We start from the raw sequence: 14396 nt of genomic DNA, 5'->3' as shown, positions 1-14396 counted from the left end.
ATTATGATACATTTTGATGTATTTTTGCAGCTGTAATAATGACATCTCCTTGAAAAACTGAGTTAAGTAAAAATCCTCAAGACTCTTCACTGCTAAATGTTTTCTTTTACATTAAGCCCTTTATATTTTAATTTAATAGCATTATTGAAACCCATTGTAACAGAGACTCTACGAGCCTCCAGCAGGAGGAAAAGGCTTCTCATAAACACTTTTATTACAAAATTAGAATAATCACTGTGACCTATTAATACCTTTCTAAACACTGGCAGCAAGGAAACATCCGGAAGTTAGTAATTTATAACCTTCTGCCGAGGCATTTATCACTGTGACTAACCTCTCCAACCGTGTGCACATGCACACATTCTATAAAATAATAGAAGAGGACTGACCTAAGAATAGAGCAGAAATTGCTATGTTTTATACAATCTAAGCAGCTTGAATAGGGGACAATAAATCCACAAGCAGCTGCAATAATCGAGAAACATTAACAATCACATTTTGTATAAAAATATGAGAAAAAAAGCTATGAATCAGTGAAATCAGAGACTTGATGCTCCGGACAGGTATCTGCAGGTCAGTTCAGAGAGAAAAATACCAACAAAAATAACTAACAAAACCACAAATTGAAATAAAAAAGTAAACCATAATAAATACTGATAAGTAATTCCAAATATATTAAAGAGCCGATCCCCGGCCTCCTTCTGCGGCAGGAAGTCATTTCTGAAGTTCTGGCCGTAGTTAAAGGTTAAAGCGTGAAGGCAAGTTGCTGTTATGCACAAATTCAAATCTTCAGGGCACATTTTAAGTGTTCCTCTGGGTAAATTGATATTTCATTAAAAAACCGTGTTGCAACATGAATTCCCTCTGGAAAATGTAAGTGCAAAATAATGAAGCACCTCCAGCAAAAGTGACAATTTAAAATCTGCAAAAAGCTTTGACTCAAAAAGATATGAAACTTTGAAGGGTACGCATAACAATAAGTTGAGTGGAGTTTTCTTCATTGTTATGTGGTTTTTATATTCTAACCAGTGGCGGGCCGTCAGGGCCTGCAAGGCCTTCTCTGCTGGCCTAAAAATATCTGAATCACAGACTGATATTAATTATTATTTATTTCCGTGAATACGTATTCTATAATTCCAAATGCTCTGTCTTCGTCCTTTCATTGCTGTCTCCCTGGCTGCGCTGCTTCCAGACGTGTATTTTCCTATTTAAGCATTAACCAATCACATTGCAGCACCATTTGTTGCTAGGGTCAAAGAAATCTGCCCGGAGGCCTTCACAATCAGTTCTGCGGGCCCTGTAGCATAAAATACTTGTCGACCAAGCTGTTGCTTCAACCAATCAGATCTGGAGGAGACCACGTGATAGGCCAGCTAGCTGGCCCACGGAAACGTCAGGATTTTCACGCGCTGTGATTGGATAATCGGAGAGTGTACTAGGAAGAGCCGGTAAACTGAATCCGTAGCGACCCTCACAGGCAAATAAATCAAATATAATAGCTGGTTTGTCAATCCACAATGGCTGAAGGAGGAGAAGAAATGGATTTGGTTGCAGACTTACTGTCAAAGCCGTTTTCAAGACGGACTTTTCAAGAAAAGCTGGACATTGTTAAGCGGGGTCGGGCAACTCCGAAGCTAGCAAGCCCCGTGTCCACTGCTTCTGTTGAACGGACATTCTCAGCCCTGAAGCGAATTAAAACTTATGCCAGAAATACGTCAGGGCAGGCTCGACTTTCAGCATTAGCTTCCATGGCGATAGAAAAGGACTTCTTGATGGAACTAAAACGCACGGATAATCTGCACGACAGAGTGATTGAAATCTTCTTGAGGATAGAAAGGATGGATTTTGTGTACAAATAATCCGGATTTTTGGTGAGTAAAATTTTGCTATATACCTAAATATTATTGCAATTTTATCAGGTTATTTTTTTATGCTTTTGGTGTGTGTGTGGCAGCTGTACCTGCAGTAGGAGTTGTATTGCCATAAAATAGTTATTGAGGGTTGGGTTGATTCAGATGGAGCACTACTGAAGGCCTAGGTGTGAAATGCACGGCCCGCCACTGATTCTAACCCATTTTTAATTTATAGATTTAGAAATGGATTTCTATTGGTTTTATTTGTTTGTTCACTTTAGTTTGTTTGCTTTCCTCAACCACTGCTTTTACCTAAAAAAAATGTTTTTCTACCTATATGTTCCTGTTTGGATCATTTTTATATTCTTTTAAGCTTATTTGAGTGTGCTGATATGTTTAAGAGTCCGTAGGGAGGGAGAAGCAGGAACTAAATGAAGCAACAACACCTCAAAATTGATAAAAAGCTGTGATCACATGATGCATTAATATGAACCATAACAAAACATCCCATTTCCATTATCAGATGGATTTTTTGGCACCTTTAAAAGCCAACTGGGAGCCATCATGCATTGTTTCAATTAACATAGGAAAAAGCATTTTATAAAACATGCAAGCAAAACTCTCTTTACATTGAAGGTACCACAGTATGCTGCCCAAATCCAGAAACATTTCCAAATTTGGAGAGACAGCTTCAAAAATAATATATTTAAAAATGATGAACTATTATCACAGTCTCGCAGTTACTGTCACAGAGTAAATTAGTCACTGCTTTGCACTTATTACAGTACGAGTGCAGAATTTTAAGTAGAAAACATGCTTTCAAAAAAGGTTTCTGCAGAGATTTTAAGATGAAACATGTGGCAGGGTAATAAATATTTTTACCTCGGAGTCTGTAAAGGGGAGAATACAATGAAAGAAGGGGGTGTGGACAAAGTGATAATCAGAACGAAGAAAAAAAAATAATATATTGAAGATCTTGTACTGCATGTGGTGACCATTGAGCAGGACTTATAAGATCACAAGTAACAGCAAAACATACAAAACGCAGAGGGGCACGTGCAGCACTGGGGGTGGGGGGGCTTTGAATGGGTGGCAAACAAGAACATGTTATTTTCATTTCATGTTAATTTAATGCATTTTATCATATTATTTATTGTAACATATTATATTCATCAATTTGGGTCAATTATGATACAAATATTGGCTCAAAAACACTGAAGGCTCTTTATTTTGGCATTATGATGCAGGCACAATCAACATAAATCAAGTTTAATACAGATGGTAATATTTAAAATATAGATCTTCTACAGCTTCTATCTCCAGAATGCTGACATTGTTAATAATTAATGTTATTATCATGCTGTTGCTGTGAGGATTTTGCAGTTTAGTTTGGTTTTTCAGTGACTGTCAGTCACTTCAGTTAATCATCTACAGCTGTTTTCCATTTAGTTAATTGTCTTAAGTGTATAGAAGTGTCTGCTTTTCAGTTCTATATTGTCAGGTCATCTGCTTTATCATCTTTTTGGTTCAATATGGGTTTTTGACCTGTGTTTGTTTATTTATTAAAAGTTTCTGCCACAGAGCCCAGTTTCTTGTATTTGGATCCCACACCTCCACTTCCTGACAGTTGCACCCAAAGTGACTCTTGAGGATTCGCAAACTCTCTTTTGGATCTGATCTTCTAAACACAGACCTTTGCAGTGATTTTAGAACAAAGGATTGTGAAACTGAGTAATACAAAAATTTATAGAAGGCAATTCTAATTAGAAAATACTACATCAAACTGATACATTTGGTTCCAAAACAGTTGTGAGGAAGCTATGAACTAACCATAAAAACAATTATTTTACTTTGAAATTTCACCCAGTCTTTTATTTTGTACTTAGTTCTGTTCCCAGTTTCCTGTGTGCTGAATCGATGGGCTGTTCAGATGTCTGGCAAAAGTAGAAACTAATTCTTTCAGGGCTATGTCCGCATTACATCACTACTCACTACATAGTGTACTATATAGCGCATTCATCTTGTTGTAGTGCTGTTCCAATCTACAATTCTAAAATTGTGTGCCCTAAAAATTTCCCAGAAGTCTTTGTGAAAAACCTGTGTGCATCAATGCTTACTATTGCCGAATATAGACCACAATGCATAGTGTTTCAACAATTTTTGCGAAAAAAAAAAAGCTTAAGTGTATTTTTTTCAATAAACCATCCACATTTTTAACATCAGAACACAGTGGATTCATAAATAGAAGTTGTACAAATTTTCTTATTGATAATATTTTCCCTTTGGGAAATCGGTGACATCATATCAGTCGTTTAAAAAGAAAAAAAAAAGCAGTGAGCATGGTGTCCGAAATGCTATTAAAATCCAGGACAATAGATAGTCCTACACAATATAGTTTTTTATTAGTTAGACATTAGGGTGGGAATTTGGACATGTATCTGTGGTAAGTTAGGAAACGTGTGCATACGTGGAAAGTTGCAAAAAGCATTTCTCTGTGGGAAGTCAAGACAAGTCTTTTAGCAGAGTTAAAATGAGTTGGTATTTCAAAGAAAGAACAGCATAAATCAGTATTGATTAAGTGGAAGTTTAACAAAGGAAAGGACTACTTTAGTTGTCATATACCCTTTTAGCCACTATTAATGTTCCGCTCATGACTTTTTTGGAGCTAAAGAGCTACATATTGTTAACAGTAGTATTTTACTTGGTGCTGACTCACAGTAGGCGTTTGAGTTTTCAGTGAAAAGCTGAAAGCACAGAAGATTATTACAGTTTTCTGTCAATAGTTTAAAAGTGTGACATTCAACCTCAAAAAACATTATCAGTTCTATTTGCGGACAGGTTTCATCTTTTTAAAGGGTTCCTTTAGCTTGTAAAGCAAGAGCACAGTTGATAGATTTTATGTCTCTCTTTGCTTCACTCTGGACTTTGCAGCTTATTTTAAATAATACATGGATACAATAATCATTGCAAAATAAATACCTCATTATTAACACAAACACCTGTGAGGCATCTATGACTTGTTTGATCAGACCGTGGCATATAAACAAACAACCCAGTTGTTTTCATTGGATTGCAGCCCTGTAGTTTATTAAATTATGACGGATCCACAGAGGTAAACATGTCTGTGTAAACTCACTGCTAACTCAAAACCACACATAGAAAGCAAATATTTGTTTTTTGCAGGAATATTGCAGAGGTGGTTTGCAGTGACCATGACTTTGTGCTTTCAACCAGCTTGTGTTGTCTTTATTGGAGGTAAGGAAGGTTTTCTTTTGAAAAAAAGCATACATTTTCTTTTATCTACAGAATTTGTGCTCTTTAACAAAACTATCTGTGCAGCATCAAATTTAGAATGTAAAAGTTTAAACAACTTTGCATAAAAAAGCTTTTATAATATTCTCCAAGGCTAGAAATCATGTACTTTGGCAATAATATGTGGCAAGAGGCATACATTCTCCAACTAAGCAAAAGTGGTACAATTTTGGGTGTTTGCTTATTTATCAGAGATGTCTATTGATATATGAACCATTTAAAAAAGGAAGTGTCAAAAGTCTACATGGTGTATTGAAAAACTGCATCAAAAAATAAACAAAATAAAATAAAATAAACAACTACTGCGTGTAAAAAACAAAACTCTTGCAGTTTTACATTTTGCATGTTTAATAAAATCTCCATCTTTTTTTCAGAATAAAATAAAAAATGTGGATAATACTAAAAACAACATTTTAATGGCATTTTAACTATGACTGTATATGAGAACTGGACTGAATGACTCCTCCTCCGTGGTGTTCCAAACAGGAAGTACCCACTCTCCAAGCATTGACATATATTATTTTGCTGGACGAAACAAGGTGTCACAGAGAGAAATATGCCTTACCTTACCTTCAGGCCTCGCAAAATTAGGCCAGAGCCTTTTCCGTCACTTCCTGATGCGTCTACCGCCATGTTGCAACTTGCCGACAGTGATTGGTCCAAGACGGTTTGAGTCACGTTTTTAGAGGAGCTACTGTTGCCAATCATGAGTGAGCTTGTTCCAAGTCAACACCCCTTCCACTGAAAACGCGCTCGGGAGAAGCTGTCAATCAAACGCTGGAGGTGGAACCAGTGGGCACCACATGCTTTTAGTAAGGCATCTGATCGGTCAGTTTATATTTGAATAATTTGCAATACAGAAAAAAAATATCTTAAAAAAAAAAAAAAGGATTTGAAAGATGTTAAGAAGGAAGCATCAGAGCAAAAATGGTTATTCTGACAAATAAACTGAGAAATAACTGTCTATGTCTCAATAGAAATCTATGGGATTTTGACCTTCTTGAAACCAGCAGGTACTTCCTATTTGGAACACGAGAGAGGAGGGGTAGATATGTCCATTGATTATACTGTCAGTGGTTCCAAGAAGTAAAATCCCATAGACTTCTGTTGATAAATAAACAGCTTTTTCTCAGTTATTCTATTGGTCGGAATAACCATTCTTGCTCTGATTCTTTTTTTTTAACATGTTCTTCATAATCTTCTTTTTTCATTTTTTTTTCTGTAGTTATTGAAGTTATAAACTGACCAATCAGGTCCAACGTTTAAAGCGTTTGACAGATTGCCTGTAGCCTGCTATCAAGTTGTGGGATTGTGGCCTTCTAAAAAAGCTCCCTCCTGGTTGACCAGAGTGATTGCCATAGAAAAGTTGACTCTTACCGACTCAGATCAGTCCCTGCTTACTGACACCAACATGGTGGCGTCTGTATTGTGAAAAATTGGCGACCTGGTTGTAGGTTGAAATAAACCATTTTCTATGGGTTATGTCACACTCAGTCCAGTTCTCTGATACAGTCAGTGGTGTCCAATAAATAAATCATTTGAAGAACATGTTTGTATGAGTTTACAGTTTTCGTGTATAAGGACAGTTTTTTTCCCCAAAGGTTTCATAAAGTGTAATAAAAAAAATCCTTCCTGAAGTTGTGCTTCCACCACAGCAGCTCTGACATGATGCATTTGGTCTCCTCAGCTGCAGCATTCAGCTCTCACTGTGAGCTGTCACATCTCATTCTGCTTCAGCCTCATCGCTCAGCATCCAGCGGCAGGCTGTGTGGAATAGCATGAGGCCAACATCAGCAAGACTTATCGGTTATTAGCTTCTGTAATCTCCATTTGGTGTGCTCCCACTCTATAAACACTATTGATTTTTACACTGTGCGTTTTGGCACTTGTATCAGAGAATTGTGGGCGTTCCATCACAGGAATGACTGGTAATGTGTAATAATGCAGAGTTATAGAGAGTCTATCAGAGTTTTTTTTTTTTTTTTCAATAGTTTTTTTAGAAATGGCTGCAGCTCCGGACAGAAATATGAAGAAGTTCACTTTAAATACACTTTTAACAGTAAGAAACAAAGCCATAGGCTTGTGTCCATGGAATTGTGGACATAATTTTAATGTACAAACCGGAATGAACTAATTTAGCAGTACAATCTTTATTTTTTAATAGTACGACATTCTTCAATTAGATATTTACTAATATAAACATTAGTTCTTATGAGGCAGATCTATGGTTTCTGCTGACATTCTGTTTGAGATCTGTCATTTACTCAGCAGATATGACATGCTTCAGTTATGCTTTTGATCTATGGTAGTCTAGTCTCCATAAACATTCACTCATATTAAAACATATAAAGAGTGCAGCCTGACCAGTTTTATTTTCTATAAAACAAAACTTGTATTATGCTCAACCACTGAATTATTTTTATAGGAATCTGTCATAAATGAGGTTTGAGAAGATGCCAAACATAGGAGAGTATTTTCATGAGAAATGATAAGAAACATAAAACTGACCAGAAAAAATCTTTGAGTAAGTGAGAACATTAGAGGAGTGTGATAAACAGAAAGCAGCTGTGTTGATCAGTAACAGATAAAAGGTGTCAGATGACGGAGAGGAGCCGAGAAGAAATTATGAACACAAAATCTAGAGAAAATTCTAGAAGACTAAACATAAAAACACAGATTCTCACAGTTTCCTGCTTGGATTTAAGTCCAAATCAGAAACTCCAGACACATGAATCCTCCTATAGGTAAACTCACCAGGACTTGGAGCAGGGTTGTACCGGTGGGAGTGTTTTCGGGAAGGCTGATGTTGTACAGCGGTTTGCTGAAGATGGGCCGGTTATCATTCTCATTGATGAGATCGATAAAAACACGAGCAAATCCCACGTGTTCAGACACTGACTCGTTGGCAAAAAGCTGAGGAAAAGACAACATAGAGGCTTCACCGCAGAAGAAAAGAGAACTTATGCAGTTTAAGATCATCACATTAAAATATTTTTACACAAATAAACATAAAAATACTAAAAAACAAAATAATATGCAGTTTAAAATCCTCTTTTGATTAAAATTAAGTTAATTTGAAAAAAAGCATATCTTATGTTAGTTTGTTTATCTGGGAAAACTAACAACAAATGATTAAGATAAAAATCTTTGTCTACAAATTAGCGAAATCATTTAATATTGATTTGACATTTATAAATCAATAATGACTTTGACTCTCTTCTATAAGAGCCGCTGTGTTTCTTATGAATATGCAGCAACTTTGTGACCTGTGAACAAATGCAGAGCAGCGTCTCTTCTGCCGCAGCCTGAGGAGCTCGTGATTCTTCACAGCTTTTTATTTATTACAGAAATCTGCATGACTGTCATGAAAGTTTTTTAGCAGGAAACTCACTGAAAAGCTGTAGCTGCGAATCTGTTCGTAGTCGAGGGGCAGGGCAACCCTCACTCTGATGTCGGCACGTCCTTGTACTGCTGTGGGGGAGATGGTGAAGTACTCTGAATTGTTTCCTGTCAGAAACACCTGGAACATGCTGTTCACCCCCTGCAGCAGACAGGACGAGAACCATGCAAATGGTCAAAAACACACCAACAAACGCAGGTTTTCTTAAAATCAAAGACTGAAATTGGTGTTTAATTGTTTTTAAATAGGAGTTCATATTTTTTAACGTTTGAAGAATAGATTGAGAAATACTGAGGTTGCATCTTTCTCTGAAGTAACCTAGTCTGAAGGTGGACTTTTATTTTGAAAAATTAGTAGATTTCTGTGGTAGGTTGGGTTGTTTTTGTCCGTTTGTGCAGACAATGGTTACATGTTTGTTTGTGTTGATATTTGAGTGTGTGCATTTGTGAACAAATCCTTCTGTAAACTTTTATTTATGATATTGACAACATTAAGCCTTCAGCAACTTTTGTTGTTTATTTTGAAGTTTTCTTTCTTTATGCCTGATGTTTTTCTCTCTTCTTTTTCCCTTCTTTACTCTCCCTATTTTCTTTAACACGCTTTCTCTTGTGCTTTTTGTTTTGGTCTAAAACTAGAATAAATAAATAAATACATTTAAATAGGGAAAAATAAAAAGAAACCAGAACATTGTTAATAATAAATAATAATATATAGAAATGATAGTTTCAAATACAATTTTTTTTTTTTTTTTACAAACACACCTACTTTGCACAATAAATATAAAACAGAACCCCAACATTAAAATTAAAATCCATCCAAAACAAAAGGTTCTGAACTTCTGTTTGCTCAGCTGCTGAAAAGGACAAAGATCTTTAAAAAAATAGATAAAAAAATAAAATAAAAAGGAAGGAAGAAAGAAAGAAAATCCAGTGGATTCTCTCCTCTTTAGACCATTTCTCTCCATCTGGCTCTCCTGAAGGTTTCGGGTCAGCGTGATCCCCTCTGTGTGAATTCTTCAGGTTTAGTTGGTGCTGTGAAGGTGGAGTTGCGTCTGGCTCCTCACTGCTGCGCTGCTACATGTCCTGTGTGACAACACTGACTGACTGGAAGGTTTCATATTCATGAGAGCTCACAGCACACCTTAAATGTAGATCCTATGTCTGTAGATATGAAAAAGGAAGGATTATCAATCATTTTATGTAAAAGGGACTCGAAAAATACAAAGGAAGTATGTGAATTTAATGGGATTTTTTTCTGTTTTCATGTTTCAGCTGCCTCACATCTTTTGTTACAGGAATGTAATTTAAAATTTGACAGATTTTAACAGCTGATGCTTCCACTGATGAAACTGACTACTGACTGTAATTCATGTCAGAAAACTGTCATTTCTCTGCAGAGTAAAGAGAAGGCGTCCTCTCCCCTGAAGATGACGTTTGAGAGGGGATTCTGAAGTTCCCTTAAAGGAATCACAGGTCCAAAGAAACTCAAATTTATCCCTCTCTCTATTTTTTTATTTTTTTTTTGGGAGGTGATTGAAATATCCCTAAAAATCTGACAGTCAGCAAATCGTGTTTTTTTCAGTAACTCTGATGCAAGCACCGTTGGACTTCCTCTGCAGGTCACTAAACCCTCAAACAACAGCTAAAATGTTAATAAACACTTTATTTCTCAGTATTGTAAATTTCTGACCCTGCGTGTATCTGCAGAGTCTGACTGAATGTTCACTTTGCTGTTGAGTTTAATCATCATATTGTGAGACTTGCGAGAGACGAGAGCTTGACGAGATTCTTGATGACAACCATGACTATCTACCTCCACACAGATGAACGTTTCTGTATTTGTGTTCCAGCTCGGTGGAGTAAAGTTGCCAAGGCAATGTTTTATGATTATGCAGATGATGTGAACGCCGTGTTCATTATGACTTAAACTATTATGACAATTTGATTATTTTTTGCAAAGTGCTGACAATAAAGACTTCACAACTTTTAAAGGCATAAGATTTGAACCCTTCTTACAGATTTTTTTTTTTCAATTTAACAAAGATTTCTTGGTGATTTCAGAATATCATGAAGATAAAACTAAAAGTGAAACTAGTGAACATTTATTCCACCAAAGATTGTTATCAGTAATTTAATCTAAATTGATTATTTTGCATTTGTCAGGATTCTGTGCTTAGGTTTTATCATGGTTTTGTTCTGTTTTCCCGGTCAGTCTCAGCATGTTCAGGTTAAATAATGAACAGATGTCTTCATTTAGTTAATCAACCTCAACCTATTTAAGTGTCTGGTCTTCAGATCATCTGCTCTGCCACCTTTGTGTTGCTTCCATGGTTTTGGTTAATTTATTAAATCTTTTTAAGTTTCTGTCAGAGCCTGGTCTCCTGGATTCAGGTCCTCCTGACAGGATTATCAGACTATCAATGAATTTTTAAATATTTCTTAAAAAAATGAACACAAAGTAATACCATTAAAAGACAAACTAAAAAGTCAGTAATTTTCTAAAAGACATTGGAAACCAATTAATTTAACATCCCATGTTGCTGATTTTCAACGCCTTACTTAGGACTCATACAAAGGGGTTGACCCACACTGGTTTTTTGGGTTGTGGAGGGTCGTAGAGGAGAGCGGCTACATCTTAAGATGAGGGCATGTGAGTCTTGGACGACCACCTCAAGGGATGTCATGAAAATGAAACCCACTATTGTCCATGTGGTAAATGTATCATGAGGTATTTGAAAGGATAATGAAGTTTCACGTACTTAGAACAAACGAGTAATGCTGTTGTACTGTGTCTTTATGCCTCACTCTAGTCGTTAGATGCGAGTACTGGCTGTGAACAAATGCTGCGTGCATGGGGTGTGCACGTGAAATGTAAGTGCCCTTAGGACCTCTACACAAACTGCACTCTGTCTAATTTCCTCATTTCTATCGGTGCATGGACGTATCACAATTAGTTCATCTCCACTTTTTCAAGTGCAGAGAACTCAACTCCTGTTGAGATGATTGATTAAACTATTGATTAATTCTATTCTGACAAAACAATTATTTTATGAAACTGAAAGGCCATTGTGAAGAAAAGATACAGTGACTTTGAAATGATTTTACAATGATCATCTTCATGGTTATTTTTGATAATAATTGCACATTTTAAACTTGAATTGTTGCTTGGATTTCACAGAAGCATGATTCATAATTTATTTAGACATAGTCACTCAGGTATTTCTAACTGTATTTGCAGAATTGATCACATTGTCTTCATCAGTAATAAAGTTGATAAATCACAGACAGTCCTCTCTCTCGACTCTGGTAGAAATGGCTTAAAACAATCTCCTTTAAGCTTTTCTGAAAGTGGTTTCCTCAAAAGCCATGTTTGAAAGCTAATCGTGTTAGGTTGTGACATCACTGTGGTTGTTGGGCTTAGAAAAGATCTCCAAAATATTCCTGTATTGATATAGAAGCTGCAGGGCAGCCAATCATACAGCCATTGTGGCAGACTGAAGAACACTGTTGGCGTGGTCGATTGGAATTATGCTGACAGCTGAAATAGCCCCCTTGTTTTTGTTTTCATCCCTGGGAAAACCATTGTGGCTGATGACTCCTATTTAAAAGACCATCCAATATGCAGGGATGTCACCTCAAACTGCCCATAAACGTAATTGCCCGTCCATTTGCTTCTGCCTTTAGAAGCCCCCAATAAAAGCATCCTGTCAAACGCAGCTGCCAAAAAGTTCAGTGCAAAAGTTTTAAAGAAGCAAGCCAAGGAGAAGAGGATATGTTTGGAGAGACAGGGGGAAGGAAGGGCCACTCCTGTCAGAGACGACAAACCAAATGTCTGCTTGTAATCCCTCACACATTGAAATTGTGAGATTACGGCACAAGTGCAGCAGAGTGTGTGAGTGTGAACACACAGGTTTAAAGAATCCAAAGCACAAAACAAAACCCTTCAAACATTCTTCATTTTTTTTACTTTGTGTCACATAGTCAATTCAAGAGTGATATTGGAGTCTAAAGACCAGCGAAAAGTGTTTTTAACTTGATATGAACCTTTCATGCAAATGTACCACCTGTGGTGAATCAGGTAAATCCCAGCAGTTTTAAGATTCCTGCACTTCTGAGCAGCTCTCCAGAGTGAGGGCTGCTGCTGCTATCAAACCTACAGAGACCTCTTATCACATGCAAACTGCCTGGGATGTCAGGCTGCTGGCAGCAACACCCTAGCAGGACTTCTCAGCTTCACACTGCAACAAAGATGCAAGTAAACACGTCATCTCCAGAATGAATAAACAGACCTGCCTCTAAATATTCCTGCTATCTCTCCTTCAAGTGCTTTCCTTGTCATGGCTGCTTTTCGCTCTGTGTTTTTCTGCTTCACCAATTATTCAGAGTGAGCTTCGGTCCATTGCAGACAGCTTTCCTTTCCCGTAATATTTCTTCAAGTTCTTCTTTTTTTCTCCTCTGTATGTCTCTTTCTCTATCCACTTGACTTGCAGTTATCTGTCAAATTTCACCCTGGTGGCCGGCGTGCCTGAATCAATCAGAGTTGACTAGCTTTCGGCTTATCTGCACCTGAGGTGATTGATTCTCCTCGTTAGCTATAATTTGATGCTCCATCCCATATCTTCCAAAGCAAATTAAATTGTGGTCGAGTCAAAGCGCCGATGTGAGTGAGCACGGCGTGTGAGAGGAGGGGAAAGTCAGAAAGAGCGGCAGAGCAGGTGTAAACTGTTTGACTTTTTGGTCCAAAAACACAGTATTTACACCTGTGTCACTGGAAAGTGGCAGCACGCTGAGAAGGTCCTGGAAGGTCACCTACGGGCAAGTTTCCAAGCAAATCCTTTCTAACAGGCTGTTTTATATCTGCAGGTTTGACAACATTCAAACTACAGACAAATCAGAATGGAGCAAACAACTTCCCGTGCTCAAGTTGTACTTTTTTTGGTTTGTATTTTTACTTTGTTTTAATTTTTTTGTTGTTTTTTGTTTTTATATAATTTGTTTTATTTAAGTGTAAAGCACTTTGTGCTATGTTTCTCGTGAAAAGTGCTCTATAAATAAATAACATTTTACCTGCTATTAAATCCCCGCTCTCATTATCTTTTTATCTATTTTTCTAGCGGTGGTTATTGGTCTTTTTATTATATTTTAAGACAAAATAAAAAAAAAGTGTCATCTTCTAGGACACAGATTCTGTAGTTGCAGGAGTTTTTTAGAAATTCTCCTCTGAGTTGTGACTGAGTCTGTTGATGCAAAGCAACCCCGCCCCCCTTCCTCTTCCTATTGCTGGGAGCAGGGAAATTGTGGCCTGCCAGCATATTTTCTACATCTTAAATACAATCCTTTACAAACGGATTTTTTTCATCTGCTCCCAATTCACAATTCCGCTCTCTTTGGGGTCCAGATGACTCCACCCACATTGATGTGTGATTCCTTCCATGACAAATGTGGACAGGATTTTATGTCTGCCATGGACATTAGTGAAACTCAAAAATCAATGATAAAAATAAAGTTCAGCGCACTGTCTTGTGGGGTCCAGATGACCCCACTTTTAATGTAAACAAGCCAAGGAGAGTGGAATGGTTACGAGAAAATTCTAACACTTAAAAAAGACGACAAATAAAAAAAATATTTTTTTTTTCAGTAAAAGTTACTCTTTCAATTCAAGCACAAATCTTAGTAACACAGGGATATATTTGAAGCAAAGATCTATAAAAACCAATGAATAAATCGATTACTGTTCAGATGCATATTAGGCCTCATTCACATTCTGTACAAACAAAATTAAATTTTTAAATAATTCTCATTTAGTTTTCTTTAACATTTTAGTATTGATTA

At 36.8% G+C, this 14396-nt stretch overlaps 1 protein-coding gene across 2 annotated transcripts in view; it reads right to left on the bottom strand.

Moving 5' to 3' along the window:
* Positions 1 to 14396, bottom strand: part of cdh23 (cadherin-related 23) — a 168380-nt gene that overhangs the window by 62127 nt on the left and 91857 nt on the right. For both annotated transcript variants that reach the window (XM_024298075.2, XM_024298076.2), the window contains exons 12-13: positions 8557 to 8706; positions 7920 to 8078 (exon numbers count right to left, since the gene is read on the bottom strand). In XM_024298075.2, coding sequence (XP_024153843.1) covers positions 7920 to 8078; positions 8557 to 8706 — 309 coding nt within the window. The remainder of the gene's footprint in view (positions 1 to 7919; positions 8079 to 8556; positions 8707 to 14396) is intronic.

This window comes from Oryzias melastigma, linkage group LG15 (assembly GCF_002922805.2).
Source record: "Oryzias melastigma strain HK-1 linkage group LG15, ASM292280v2, whole genome shotgun sequence".
Taxonomy (NCBI): Eukaryota; Metazoa; Chordata; class Actinopteri; order Beloniformes; family Adrianichthyidae; genus Oryzias; species Oryzias melastigma.
The sequence above is the reverse complement of the archived record's forward strand: the minus strand, read 5'-3'. Positions and strand labels throughout refer to the sequence as shown.